The sequence below is a fragment of the Acromyrmex echinatior genome, chromosome 3 (assembly GCF_024713525.1).
Source record: "Acromyrmex echinatior isolate Ae372 chromosome 3, ASM2471352v2, whole genome shotgun sequence".
Taxonomy (NCBI): domain Eukaryota; kingdom Metazoa; phylum Arthropoda; class Insecta; order Hymenoptera; family Formicidae; genus Acromyrmex; species Acromyrmex echinatior.
The window spans coordinates 20,549,737-20,565,541 of record NC_141854.1 but is presented as its reverse complement, the minus strand read 5'-3'; the positions used below and the strand labels follow the sequence as shown (position 1 = coordinate 20,565,541).

At 36.2% G+C, this 15,805-nt stretch overlaps 1 protein-coding gene and 2 long non-coding RNA genes across 13 annotated transcripts in view; 1 reads left to right on the top strand and 2 right to left on the bottom strand.

Annotated features, from left to right (window-relative positions):
* Positions 1–15,805, bottom strand: part of LOC105146207 (uncharacterized) — a 175,257-nt gene that overhangs the window by 125,157 nt on the left and 34,295 nt on the right. The gene's annotated exons all lie outside the window — the stretch shown is intronic.
* The window catches only part of LOC105146205 (GTPase-activating Rap/Ran-GAP domain-like protein 3), a 31,173-nt gene continuing 15,849 nt past the window's right edge, over positions 482–15,805 (top strand). The window contains exon 1 of one of the 2 annotated variants that reach the window (XM_087404515.1): positions 482–1,015. Coding sequence is in view for 1 of the 2 variants with exons in the window: in XM_087404514.1 (XP_087260640.1) it covers positions 4,035–4,240 (206 nt within the window). In the remaining variant the exon portion in view is untranslated. Of the gene's footprint in view, positions 1,016–3,309; positions 4,241–15,805 lie in introns of those variants that run through there. The other variant, XM_087404514.1, reaches the window with a different exon arrangement.
* LOC147910331 (uncharacterized) lies at positions 7,355–14,716 on the bottom strand. Its single transcript, XR_015544580.1, has 2 exons — positions 10,662–14,716; positions 7,355–10,515 (listed from the first exon to the last, which is right to left on the bottom strand). It is a non-coding gene; the product is annotated as an uncharacterized LOC147910331 (long non-coding RNA).

Genomic DNA, 15,805 nt, shown 5'->3' with positions numbered 1-15,805 from the left:
AATTAAAATTGGATGTATTCGATACATGAAAAATTGAACTTATTCAATACATTTTTAAAATGCACATGCGCTCATGTAAAATTCCCGCAATACTATTCATCATTTCATCTCAGAGAAAAGGAAATAGCGCGAGATAAGTAAAAGGTAAGGAATATCATGCGGAGAGAGAAGAGATGTCAATACGAGAGAGGCGCAGAATCTTTCACGATAATCAGAATGCACCGCTTTCAAGAGCTCATCCGGGTTGCTCGCCTGGAACAATCGAGGGAGACGTCTAAATTAATTATAGAACTGAGGAAAGAATTCCGCAAAGAGGATCGCGGCTGATTCATCAAGATCGACAGCTGTAGCCTCGAGCGATCAAGGCGAATGATTCTGAGGTCACATTGAAAAAAGATGACAAAGAGAGGCAAAAAGAGAGAGAAAGAGAGAGAGAGAGAGAGAGAGAGAGAGAGAGAGAAGGGGGAAGAGGAAGAGGAGGGAGATAGATCACATGAGGGAATCTCTATAATTGCTTCGTGATGTCCTCCTTGATCGATCCCTCAGTGGAAAAAGACGCGAACGAGGCGCCCTGGTCTCCACCCAGCTTGGTCTCGCGCTGACTCGTGACGATATATGCTCTTGTTTTTCCGAAAACAAGTTCGCTTGTCCGAGTACCGAGTACGTACGTACTTTCCTTCTTCGACCATGCGGGGCGGATCGACGCATGCGTTTTTCTCGCGCGCCCGCGTACCCTTCGCGGGATTATCTTGGCCGTGAATCGAGCAGTCTTCCACGGTCGTTCCCGAGCTTGCTCCCGATCCGCGGGGGCGCGCGTTTTTCCTCCTCGAGAGGATCGCGCGACGAGCCTCACTCGAGACGCCCGAGGACAGCGGTGGCGTTGCGGAAAGTCGCGGAATGTCACATACGTATAATACATACGTATACCTATATATAAATACATCGATAATGAAATGATTCCGGAAGAGGTTGGCGCGGACACCAACCGTATCCGTGGGACACGTGCCGCTTAAAGGTAAGCGAGAGAATCACGACGAGACACGTTAACACGTTAAATGTTTATTCCTTCACATGAATGAGTCGTTAATATTATGAGTATTAATATTATTAGATGATTTCAAACGCTGTAATTTTTTTTTTAATTGATTGATGAAATTCGAAGAACGATTTTTGCGAAACGTGTAGGGGCGTTTTTACAAATCGCACGAGCGCGATTTTCTATCTCGTCACTTCGTTGTTATTTAGTTCAAAATAATTCGACACAATGGCCTTCTCGTCGCGTCGCAAACTAGGTAGGTTTATTCAAAGTGTATGTACTCGTTGCGAGATATTTTACCGTCGCGCGACACCGGTGCCGCGTCTGAACTATTTAAAAGGATGTAGAATAGATGCTCAAAGCGCATGCATGTTAATTACAAGTTATATGAGGTATATTCCATACAAGGAAACTCGCTTGCAACACCGAGTTTCACAGCGACGAGTAATTGCATTCAAAGTTATCCCGTGATTAATGACTATAATTACCCACAAAGAGCGTTAAACAAATTTTTTAACGAGTAGTTCAAACCAATGTTTCCAGATTTGACAGAATGAAAATGTTCACTAGATCCTTATACTCCTACAGAATTACTTTCGTATTAAGCTGAAGCAAAAATGCGGATTGTAATCAGGCCACATCGCTAACGATTATCTTTATAACGCGTACACGTGAGGCGTGCAAAAACTAAGTTTAACGATCAATAACAGCTTAACACGAACAGCTACAATGTCTCGTGCCGAAGCTGTAGTGCGTAAAAATTTTAATATTAATTAAACTTTATGACATTTTGCATATTTAAATCAAAAGTTTCAATTAATTGCTACTCGCCAGTGAAGCGACGATCACAGATAATCGATCTATTTTTTACGTAACGCCAATTAAAATTCATTTAGACAGTCAACACACAGTTTAATTAGCAAGACGTTTATCATCGAGTGTAGCAAGGTCGTAGCGGAATGGACGTAATGAATCAATTTGGAAACCTTCACCGAGAAACGAATCAATCTCCGAATTTGACGTATCAATTATCTATTCAATTTATTCTAATAAATTTCGCACTTCCAATCATCGCGAGGTCTGAAATATCTCGTATCTCTGCAGGGCTTTATACGTATTAAACGTATTAAACGTATTATACGGTATTATTCCACATTCACGGAAGAATAAATAGCGAAAAATAATTAAAAAAAAAAAAAATCGTTTCTTGGCGCAAACTTGTAACTCTCGCGAGAATCCCCAGGTGCGTGAGCTCGTGCATAACTGACGCGCTGTAAGGGCTGGTGCACGATTACCTCGTTTAAAGGGTAGGCAATCGTTCACGCACGGGTAACTTCGCGACGCATAGACACTACGTGCTGAACGCTCGAAACACGAAAGATCTCGCGAATAAATTTCCAAGTTACGTTCACGACTCGCGTCGCGCTGTTTATGCGAGTCTCCTCCGACACTGGCTTCGAATGACTGCGGACCAAGAATAACTTTGTGAGAATTTGTGAGAAATTAAACCTGTTATAATCTCAACTCTCTTCTCTCTATCGCGACGGAGAATTTTCTCTTATTTAAAATATTTAAAATTGATATTTATCACGTAAGTGGGAAAACGCAGTAAGAATTCTTCCTTCGGTCTGAATAATTTTGGAAGAACGCTTAAGAATGTTAATATAAAATGCAACGTAAAAATTCTCTTCCCGATATCAATAATTTCAATAAAAACGTGAATATAACGCTAGTACATATCAACGGAGTGTCTAATAATTTTCTTTTAGATTCAATAATAAGGTGGCCATCTGTCTTTTATTCTGTTATTATCTACCGTCAAAGAGGAGAGTGCGACAAAGAGGTTGTGGCAAATGTAATAATTTCAACAGTACGATCTTTATCGTTAGATACCGATATTCGCCTTTCGAAAAGGAACAAAGTGAGACGCACGGAAGATTCTCATTTCAGTGACAATAATCGCAATACGGAGTGGGACAGCGTTCGCAGCATCCACTCCATCTGTGACGGCCGTTAATTGACTCGGCGAGGCGCGAGCGATAGTTTAATAGCCGCGCGAATAGAGGATACTGCGGATGAGAAGGGACAAAGGGAGGAGGGAACATCTACGGCAAGGGATGACGACACGTCTACGTGGGGTGCCGAGAAACGATAGTGGGGCTAGATGGTGAGCAAAGCGGCAACGGACGACGCGAGTTATGGTGGCGAACGACGCCGGTGGATGGTGGGGTTGAAAAGCGACGCGGCCAGTTACGGTCGTACGGGATAAGCTCGTCGTGCACCTGCGATCAGTCGAGAGAGCGCGGAAAGTAGATTCGACGAGGATACCGGAACGGTCGCATCGGAGAACCGGAAGAATTCCGCCGAGACGATGGCGCCGGTCTTAATGAGATACCGTGAAGAGATCGAACGCGAATACGGGGGGATACGATTGGCCGAGACAAACGATATCCTTCTCCGTGACGGACGGAGAGAATTCGATTAACGAACTAATCTCTTTCGACGAACTTCCGCGAGAGCCACTTCCGCAAGAAACGAAGAAAAATCGTCCATTTATGCGTGACAGAGAGCGGATAGTCCCTTTGAATGAAAAGTTTCGGAGTCTTGCGTGTAATTGAGAGAGATCCGTGCTTATATCCCATAAATGTTTGTTGGAAAAACTCGAACTGGGATGCTGCCGCCTTCGCCGAACAAAGTCGTTGAAGATCCTTGCCACGAAGAACCGGATTTAGCGAGGATAAATTTCCTCGTGGAAGGAGATTACGCCAGTTGAATGGAGAGTCTTCTCGTTGTGAAAGGGACACAAAACTGTTTCGAAGAAAATTTCCGCTAATCGCGAACGTGAAAATCACAAGGTGGTACTCACGTACGTGATACCATTAACCGAAAGCATAGGATAGTCGTTCCAATTCGTTTTTCGTCCGACGATTAAAAAACATGGGGAACGGTCGCGTAACTGGATCGTGAACAACGTTGGCGTGACAGAGTGATATCGAAAATGAGTTCTCTACGACGAACGATCAATCAATCGATGAGGGAGGGCACGTCCACGCGAAGACACGCGTTATCCGGGCCCACTACGAAGAGCATGAAAAACGTCGCTCATACAAACGCGATGCCCGCTTCACCAATGCGATACAGGACCAAGTACGAGCTGCGAAGTATCAGTTTGGAGGGCAACAAGGTGCTACCATGGACTACGAGGTAAGCAAAAGTTCGTTTACCGATTTTCTTAAATATACGGAAAGAAGACTGTTTTGCCGAAGTATCTAAAAATTTATTATAGTTAGATATGCACAGATTTGAAATTTAATTTGGTTAGATTATTAAAGTAACTCGTTAGACTATCAAAATAATGTAGAACACTTAAATAACAGTTGATGACAGTGCGCTGTAAAATTTTAACATTTTAGAAATCAATTACAAAACGTCCTACGTACTTATTTTTGATGATTCTAATAAAATTGTTTTCAAGTTCTGTATCTATAGCTAAATTTTTAGATACTTCATTAAACTGTGTAGCGAAAAACTTTTCCTGCGTGTTGAGGCACATTTTTTAACTGTATCAAGCCTGCATCTAATGCGAATTAAAACACAAATGAAATTATTTATTTTTGTCTCTGGTTTTGCTGCTTTTATAAATTAATATTAGTAACAATAATGCGCGTAATTAATGTAAATATTAATAACTATATCATAAAATAGATTACATTTTCTCTCAAAGAATTACATATGTAGAAATTAAATATATATTTCGTATTAAATAATATAAAAATAAGTATAGATAATATTAAACACTTTTTTTTTTACAAACGTAATTTGTACGATCAAGTGGAAAATAAGTTGTTGCTGTTAATAAACCTCATCCGTGAATTATTCAAGAGTAAAAAAAACAGCTTGCGACGAAGGAAAACTTCGAAGAATAAGAGATTGAAACTTTCAGTCTTAATCCCAAGAACTGGCTCGATGCAGTTCGACTGTATGACGTGAGTTCACAGGAGCGCGTGTATTGTATAATAGTCTCTTCAACGAAATCAATTTTGTGTACTTCACCTTGAGTTGCCTTGTATTTGGAACAGATACTACCGACTTGAGAATTTAATGGTTCTGAGATTAGAGCATTAAAGACAGCACCAAGCCACAAGCGAACCAATCAATCCAGTATAAAGCCGAACAATCGCGGTCCTTGCAATTGGTTTACCACGACCGCTGCAGTCGCTTGCTGATATTGATTGATGAGCAAGAAGATTTCGATCCCCAGTGAGCGATATACACAAGTCCGCTTCCGCTTAATTATTTAATCGTAGAGACAAATTTCCGAGTCCCCCGTTCTAGAATTGCAAATCGCAAATGAATTGTTGATCGTCAAAGTTACGTTAAACGTTAAAATTATAACTTTACTCGAGAATATGAAATTTATATTGCAACTTTTATTACGTCATGTTCTCGCTATTAAAACAACGTTTTTAGACGATATTATTGTTATCGTGTTATTCTTACAAATTTAGGATTAAGAAAATAATATTAATTATACCCGCAACCCATCAAATAAATTTCTTATTCGTCTTAACCGACAAGACGGTTTCATTTTTCAATTTTGTTTGGATTACTTTATTTAATTACTTACATATTAAACTTAATATAATCGATATGATGTGAATAAAAACTTGCAGAATATTCGAATGACGTAGGTACGTTCAAGAGTGTCCTAATCGTAATATTATTGCTCCGCTAAGAAATTCTTCCGATTTATTTTTTCTCATAATACGAACGTATACATTGTCAGTGGCTGGAATTTACTTGGAAGATTCAATAGAGTTGTTAACTACCGATAATAATATACGCACGATATTACGTTTTTATTTCGCTAAAAAATTACACGACACATCGTATATTTCTACTGTGCTCAACTTTTGCGAGCAATGTCGGTTGTTTTTGTTCCCAAAAACGTCACTGCGCATTAATACTGCTTTGATTGTCCCGAAAGGAATTCGGCGGAAACTTTTTAATTAGTGAGCATTCAAGCGAGTGATGACTTTAAAACTTAATCAGTTTCGTAATCTCGATTGATCGAATGGAACGTTAACCGTGCTTCTTAATTAATTGAGCCAAAGTCAACCCATCGTGCGAATGCCATCGATGCTCGATAAAGCCGACTGCGATAATCGGCAATGAACGCACAAATTGTAGTATGCAAAATCCGAGGCGGATGCCGGACGCTCTTTAATCTCCCGGATGACGACGTATATAAATCCGCGATACAACACGTATTAAACGGTTACGAATGCAAATTTATAATGCCGTACGATGTACGAGCAACTGGTTGAAAATAATTTGAAGGGGTCTTGGAAAGAGAAAGAGAGAGAGAGAGGGGGGGGAGGGAGAAGGGGGAGAAAACGAGAATGATATGCGACATCGTGCGGATTATTCTTGGCGTATCATTCGATTACACGCTGTCAGAGCACGTGCCAGATACAGTGTACCATAAAGATATACCGAAATGATAGACGGTCCCTTCTCTCGGGATCCACCCCATTATTTCAGATCCATTTGCAAAGTTAACGCGCAAAGATTGTCGCGTTATCGTTCGGGTTCCAATGCGAGTGCGCGCGACGCTCGAGCGTTCGCATCTCCGACATCGATTTTTAATACGTTAGCTACAAGCGCATTAATTAGCTCTTCTTAACGACTCGAGCGTGTCTGAATTAATTCCGCATCGGAAGATTTTTCGTGATGTAATCGAACGGCGACGTTGGGTTCGACTGTTGTATTTTATGTCACATAATCTTCGATTTATCTCTCAAGTGGAAAGAAAGTCTCAAGTTAATGGAAACAAAGAGAAGAGAAAATTGTGCGCGATGATGTATTTCGGGGGAGGGGAAAAGAGATGTCCAAAGTTAAACACTAATTTTCGAATATTGGAGAGATGTACAGTTTCAAACAATTTGTAACAAATAGATAGTATGTGAAAAGAGATATTATTAATAAATTTTGTTATTAAACTCCGAATATTGAATATTCAATAGCGACACACAATTCGTTACTGCGGTCCCGTTGATATAATTAGTTATAATTTACATTATTTATAATAACGTTTTATGATTCATGTTTATTTAATTGTGTCTGGATGTATATTACAATTAGGATATCACATTACGAAAATCGTAGCGACAAGATATTCCCTCGCTGTTCCAATAAATTCTACTATTTTCGACTATTGTGTTATACGTGGGATAGTATCGTACTTGAATCGTACAAAATTTAATTGCTTTATCTGGCAACGGAGCGTTCAAGCGAGACACTGCCTTCTTTATGATCCACTTCGTTTCTCTTATGGGATAATGAGATTAACCTCCCCTGCAAAGACGCGTGAACTACCGAAAGCAGGTATGTTTCGCCATAAAAGGTTCCTCCTCTGGCGTCACGATGTTATAATGTCATCGGAAAAAATTCCTTTCGCATATGTGCGCTTATCATCAAAGATGTAATAAAAGCAGCCATTCCTATGAAGTTGTCTATCGGTTTAAAAAGAGTGAAGTGCTGAAGCATTAACATCTCTCTCTCTCTCTCTCTCTCTCTCTCTCTCTCTATAAGATATCGAATTGAAAAGAAATACTATTCAATTCTTTCTAACATTTATACACTTATTACATCTATGCTTATCATATATTTCTGGTAATTCATGCTAGGATATTATAGGATACTTGAAAAAACTCGATTCATCGAAATTCCGTCGATATTCCTTAATCAATAGACTTGACAGCTTCGGAAATGTTTCCCGAGACATCGATTTGTGGTATTATTATCTAAAGTTCTAGAGGAATATTTCTTAGTCTACCTCGAGAATACTTCGCTTACACTTTGTTAAGCATAGTAAAAAGATCTAAGAGAAAAAAAAAAATTAAATAAAAAATCCTATGTGTGTGGGTGTGTGTGTGTCTTTACTTTTTGCTAATATTATATCTTAACAAATACAATTTCTAAATGCGAATTTTCATTTGAAACAACCCTGTAAAACTATGCGAATATTTATAGCTTTCGGTGAAAATCTTCACAGAACCACACACTCGCGAGATCAGGCAGCAGTTCATAAAGTACTAATTATAAAAGAGACCGGTCTGGAAGCAATTCCATTACTGATATTAATCCAAGAGGAATTATACCAGCAGCAACAACGCGATATCTCGCCAGCGAGTGGCTCCGCGATATCGGATTTCGGTGCCTCGCTCTTTATAATTAACCCTTTTGCTATTGGACTCTGGACCGAGTGTTCGTTGCCGCTCTTTTGTGTCAAGCCGATCAGTCTCGATCACGCTCGATCGAGTGGAAGTCGACCGCGGCATCTCGATGGCGAACGTAGGGGCATCGGGGCGAGGTGGAAATATGGAGCACATATAAGGGAGGCGAGAGTGAGGCGACGGCGAAGGGATGCGGGGTGAGAACGGGGGAAAAAATCCGCGAGGAAAAACGGCATTACACGGTTAGCCAGGTGGATAGTCGGTATCGGGTGTTAAACCGATGGCATTATGGTCGCGGAAGAACTCGGGCGTTTTCGATGACCCCAGTCCGCGAGTATATCGTTCAATTACGTCACCGCGTTGGTGGCCCGCATTCGAAAGCACGGTATATCGATTTTGTCGATGCATAACAAGACTTTCGTAGGTTGCGACGACGCGCCAACCTGACCGTCGCGGACGGAGGATACTGAGAATCCCGATGCTTTGACATGCGAGTTAATATGCCCTTTGCTACTTCAGTAGCTTCCATGACTCCAGGTCATTAACCCTTTCGGCCGATAGATGTTTGATGTCGAAGGTAAATATTTATACATCAGAATTTGTCGCGTTTCTCACGAGGGTATAAATATAGATTCTATGCGCGAGCCTGCTAGATATATAATATATAATATATAATATGTGAAATATGTTACAAATATTCCGAATAACGTGATAATAAACAGTAAACAAATAAGTAAATAAATACGAAACGAATATAAAAAGATCGAAGTTACAGATTCTAAGAATAATATTTTTAGTTTTAATTTAAGAATAATATTAAAGAATAACATTTAAGTATAAAGAATAAAGAATAATATTTAAGAAATAACACCAGAATTCATTATTATTTATCAAAAATTGATTATTGAAGTTGATATACCAGCATCTTGATCGATTACGAAAGAAATTTTTAAAGTTTCTTACATTTTATTTTATCATATAGTATAAACTTTTTGTTTATACTACTTTCTTTGCGAGGAATAATATCGGAAATAATTATCTATACAAAATTGATAATTAAATCCAGTTTTTAAATAACGGATTACAAAACAAAATTTAAAAACTTCTTATTTTATATTTTATTTTATCATTGAGTACGCGTTTGCTCTAAATTTTCTTTTTGTTTATATTATTTTCTTGGCATTGATGCCAATCTCAAGAATAAAATTCGAGCTTAATTTTGATGATATAAATGTTAATTCTCGATTATGTAATTCTCTTTTTTTTTTATCAACCGCTGTGGGAAGCGAAATCGTCTTGTGAAATAGTCTTTGCGATAACATCGAAAGGCTCGAAATTGATTTCTGTACCGAAATGAAAACGCGTGTATAATATACATTAACGTGCGCCACATTTCCTCGCAAGTTTCTTTAATGTATACATGAATATATATATATGCATGCACTAATCATCTTTATACGCAAAAAAGAAAACCACTGCGGTCGTATATACCACTGCGTAAAAACATACTTTTCCTATATTGTGCGCTTTTTCTCAGTAGAAATAACACGAAAATACTATACTGTTGCGTCTAACGCAACAGAATATGTTTGTGCAAAGCTGCAAAACTACGACGGTATATCATAAAGACACGTTGCTTCTTTCTTTGTAAAAGAAAGTTTCGCGTATGTTTTTTATTTGTCAGCCTGATTAAGATGGATATGTATAGAGGACACCTTTGTTACTTTTTTGTCTTCTTCACAAAGTCATTCCATTCCAACGATATTCTCCATCGCCTCATATTTTTCAATGCGGAAGACATTCGACTGCTACTCCGTTTTGTTTGCAGATACAATTACATGTTATAAGAATTGCAATTTTGTAGTTGTCTGCTATGTTTTAAAAATGTACAATATATTAATATTATTATTAAATTTTGACGATCAATGTTATTTCTAGCTTCAATTTATAATTGTATTTCAATTTCGACAAACCGAATTGGCGCGCGGTTTACAGAACTGAAAAATATATTTGCATGCAAATTAATTCATATATCCATTTATCAAACACCAAGATTCGCTTTGATCAAGAAATAGAATTCTTTCTTTTATTTGCAAAGTTTTAGTTAAGTAAATTAGATTTTATAATTTGTATCTCTTCTAAGATAAGGCTGGGTTGTTCGATCTTTCGGTAAACGTCAATCCACTCTCTTACTCTTTTACATTTTTGTTTATCCAGTAGATAAATTATCATATAATTTATCTGAAAATGGAACAAACGGCTAATAAATAATTTAATTGACGAAGAACTATATCTATTATGTGAGGTAACTATAACGACGTGCCGAAGTATACAAAGAAAGAGAGAATTGCTATATAAATTACTAATAGTTTCCAAGCCGTACAAACCTTACTGTGTCTATTTTTACACGCATTATCCGCAAAACCACATTGGTCAGCGTTGTTATCGCCATAAACTATGACCATGCGCACTTGAGATGCGTCCTCCTTTCGCACGTATTTCTGTAATCGTATACGGGTTTCAATTTACGTAATCAGCGACACACATTTGGCTTTACCGCACTTTTCGTGCGTGAATAACGTTCCAAACTCGAGCGCAAAGGATCGATGACTGAAATCTGATGAAAAGTTTGCGAGACCTCCTAAATTCTCTCTATTAGCGAAAATGACGTCGTGTTAACTCAATCGTCGGAAAAAACATTGCTTCGTGTCCTGAACGAGTTTGCCGTATGTGTACGTTAAATATGTATAATCACATTAATTGGATTCCTCTACTTTTTTGGCCATTTTTTTTTTAAATACATAACTGCGCAGTATATATGTGTGTTCTTTTCACCGTTTTCGTGGAAATCGTGTAAATCTATTAACTGTATCAATATTTTCGTGTACTCGATTAAACCTTTCGGCAGTATATCAATGTTTTCGCGGAAATCAGGCATGTTGACAGTACCCGTACTTTTCATGATAGCTACGGCAAATTTGAGGAAATCAATTCAATATTGACCGTTATATGTAGATAAGATATAATGAAAATCATTTCTGAGAACTCTTCTTGTGCTTTTTTTCTAATTGAGGAGCGTTCTTGAAATTTAGCATTGTTCGATTGAAATCTAGGATATACCGTGAAATTAATCAAATTTAACAGGGAAAGGACGATTTTGCTGAAGTGTCTAAAAATTTAATTAGATATAGATCTGGAAGTAATTTTGTTGACCTAAATAATTATATAAGACTGATTGATATCAAATTGGTTGCTAGAACGTTAAAACTTTATTAGTATTGCTCATTATACTTGAGTTTCGTAACAAAACATAATTATTTTGTCCAACAAATTCATAATGTCAAGTTATACTTAGTCTGACATATTTTTAATCAATTCTATCTAGATTACCACTCTTACTTATTTTTAACCATTTTTATCTAGATTACCACTCCTAATATGTTATTAATTTAATTAACAAGTGTTTAATTAACATTGAGTTACATAATTTAATCCAAGAAAATACAATATATTAAATTTGACTCAAATTTGGTTTATTATTTACTAACGTATGTTAATGTAGACGTTGTTTTACATTGAAAGTAACTGTAAAAATGAATTGATTTACAAATAGAAGTTAAAAATAACAAAATGTTATTTAATTCGAAGAATTAGGGTACTATATTGTTCCTTTGATATCCAACAGTAAATTATTTTCAAAGCTCTATCTAAATCTTTAGATACTTTAATAAAATCATTCTTTCCGTATATGTACATTTTCCTTGTATTCTTGCAGATTACTTTCCGCATACGGAAGGATGCGTACTTCGCAACTGCTAATTATGATAAAAATATATTGTACGTAGATGTTTGCGACATACATACCCCAGCTATTAAGTTAAAAGTGTTTCGATGTTACTTTCTACGGGAGTCTAATAGGTACAACAGTTGTCTCTGAAACATTTCATAATTATGCAACACGAGACTGTCTGCGTATCTATTATTAGTTGCGTAGATTATTGCGTTTCAAATTAGATAACAGAATAGCATTATATACATGTTGAACAATACGTATTAAAAGAATAATTCTCCGACAAATTGCATCACTGTCGGAAAATGAGTCTATTTGTTGCATATTTTTGCGAGCTCTCACATTGAAAGAATAAGATTCTTTGTTTGAACTGCGTGTGTTTATAATAAATTCAATAGAAAAGATCGATACGAAATCAAAATTCCATGCAATTAATGCACAGAACGCGCCTGCAAAAAATCGCACAGCCCACGCTATTTTAATGAGCGGCCGCCGTTATAATGCACAATTTCTTTCTCTCTCGCCTTTGATCTAAAAAGGCTTTTGCTTTAATGATTATCAGTTTAAAGACTCTCTTTATGAAAATAATATACAAAATAGTATATACAGTACTACACTATGCAGCTGAATGTAATTCTATGGCCGTTCTGTGGCCATTTACGAGTATAAATACAGATATGCAGTTTTTACGAAACTTTTTTTCGACGAGTTAAAAATAAATCCAAGTGCTTTAAAAATATGTACCGTCAACTTTCAAGAACACTGTGTATACATAACGATCCACTAGCTCGTGCAACCCCTTAGAAAGCGCAGTTATGTTCATGCAATCGATAACCGCTCTATCTATTTCTATTATTTATAGCGCCATGTAAGTAGCAACTTTAATCGCCTCTCCTTTTTTTTTATAGCGCCAGTCGGCTATGTAATAACTATAATGCCGCTTATCTGTCGTGCTCTCGATTCTTTTCTACACTTAAAATTCTATACGGCGCGTGCAACAGTCGCTTACGTATTTCAGCGCGATTTTATCAATCGTTTTGAAACATTTTTGTGATTCATACTCTTTGATTTTGTCTGAAGAAACACTGGCAAATTAGCACGAATGGTGAACGACGAATACGAACTTGATAAATAAATTCATTCATTCTATTCGCAAATCTTACATGAAGCTAATTTTGAATTTTAAATTGTCTTGCGCATAGTCTGGTGCAAGCTTATCGGTTATCGCTTTGCAGTTGCGCGGGATAAAATCCTATACCATCTTTGTAGTCGATAAGAAACCACCGGCTGGATGAACCAACTGGGAGAATTTATCGGGAGTCGATAAACCAATGACACATCGAAAACTTGGTGTATCTCGGAAAATTCGTTCTCCAATCCGTGAGAGAAAACAGACATTGGAGCCTGCCATTTATTAGCCTTACGTCTGTCATTTATTCTTTATACAACTAATCAAGGAAACGTTCGCTAACTTTTATCGATATTTATATATAAATTTTTAATTATTTATTCATATATATTATATGTATAGATTTTTAATTATTTATTTATATATATTATACTCAATATTTATATATAAATTTTCAATTCTACGAATTAATGCAAAAATACCTTTTCACTACACGCGTGTGGCGCATGAAATGGAATGTATATCACAGAGAGACTATTTTGGCGTTTTGCCATATTACATGCAATCCAATTTGCTCTTCCATAAAGCAAAAAAACAAGATACGCGACTGATAAAATTCACGACAGGTTATGGCAATCGTGAAGAAAAATTATTACGATATAATTCTATTATGCATCACTTCACGCTATTATCGTAGATATGTAGGTATGTGTATATGTTGCATGAGATAAATTATCGCCTACTTTATCCGAAAGTAGAACAGACCTTTAGCGATATAAATAATTTTTTAAAATTGTTGATTTAATTTAATTTATTGTATGGTATAAGAGAAGAATTACACAGAGATACGCGCAAAAACATGTGAATACACAATTGAGGCACCATCAGTAATGTTGGTGCTGCTGTAAAACCTACCAAGATGAAATCGGAGCGATAATTGGCATTACAATAAAATAACACGTTATCGCATAACTAAAATACAATGAAAATATTTATACATTTCAACTCCTATATTAACATAATTTTACAATGCAAGAACTGCATGAAGATTTCGAATACGAAATATCACACGTATACGCATGCAAGAACTACATACAGGTTTCGAATACGAACAATATGGAAAGCAGTACAGCTGCAATGTAGGATGCAAAATTGAACAAAAGAAACAGGAGTAAATACGTCAGCATTCCGGACATAAATCCAGCCACTACACTGTCACGCGAAAAGAAAATAAAATATATTTAGTTTCTTAATAAACTGTTTAGTCACTGAATAAATTTTGACTAACATTTTGTTTCTTAACAAGTAATAGTTGTTTCTTGTCGGGCTTTTTACACCGGAAAAAGATATGTTTTTCAAATTTTTATTGTTCTATTTTCATAAACTTTTTAATTTTTTGTGTAAAGATGCAAATTCATAAGTAATGTATGTAATATATTATGAAGCTGCAAGAAATTTAAATATTTTTACAATATAAAAAATAAATGTGTGATAAATACATTAATATAGTTGAAACATATTTATTGATTATTTTTGTTGTTTATATATGTACAATTTCAAATGATATATTAAAATTAAAATTTATTAGCAATATTTAATATCAAAAAATTATATTGATTCACAAAATTTCTGTTTCTCAATACTTGATGATTCATATATATTTTACTCCGTAAAGTAAATAAAAAAATGTTGTAAATTGTTTAATTTGTAGAGTTTTTTTAAAATATGAGAGAATTTGAGAATTTTATTTTCTTTCTCTCTATTTCTCTTGCGCTCTTCTCTTCTATTCTTTTTATTCTTCTTTGAGTTAATATTTTGTTATTTTTAACTTCCATGTGTACCAAAATGTAAATCTTTTCATTTCCGTTAGTGTTTCAACATAAACAACGTTTGTATTAACGTATATGCACTTAGTAAGTAATAAACTGAATTTGAATTAAATTTAATAGATACATTTTCTCGAGTTAAATTATTGAACTTCAACGTTTCAGTTAAAAGTATATTAAGTAGTAGTGGCGATCTATAAAAATGATTAAAAAATAACTCAAATTGAGTTGACATGACATTACAGTGACATTATAAATTTAACAATATATATGTACACAATTTAATATAAAACATTTCAAATTAAAACTCTATTAAAGTAATATTCCAATTGAAAACCGAGGGAAAAAAGTTTTCTCTTATTAATTCAAGCCTTTGAAGTTGAGATATCGTTTAACTTGCTACGTTCTGAAACAGTTCCGTTATAAAATTTTCAAATTATTTCGGGTTCATTAAAAAAGAGGTACTTTTTCACGAGTTCAGCAACAGTTTTCAAATATTCCCTATGTACGAAGCGCTACATAGGGTTTATCTCATGTAAAAAAATCCAGGTTAATTCTCCGGCTATTTACATTTCACAAGGACATCGCTGATTGCGGTAAGAAAATCTGATTAATTGTGTGCTAATTCGCCGGTACGCACAATCGCGCCCTAATCCCACTCCGTTCGAACGGGGTGTTTGGGTGATCAAAATTTGATGGTGGTGTGAGAAAGAGGGGTGAGGGAGGTGTCGCCAGGACAACGGTGGAGATTGAAGGAGCGTCGCGTCGACCTGGTGCCGGCGAGAA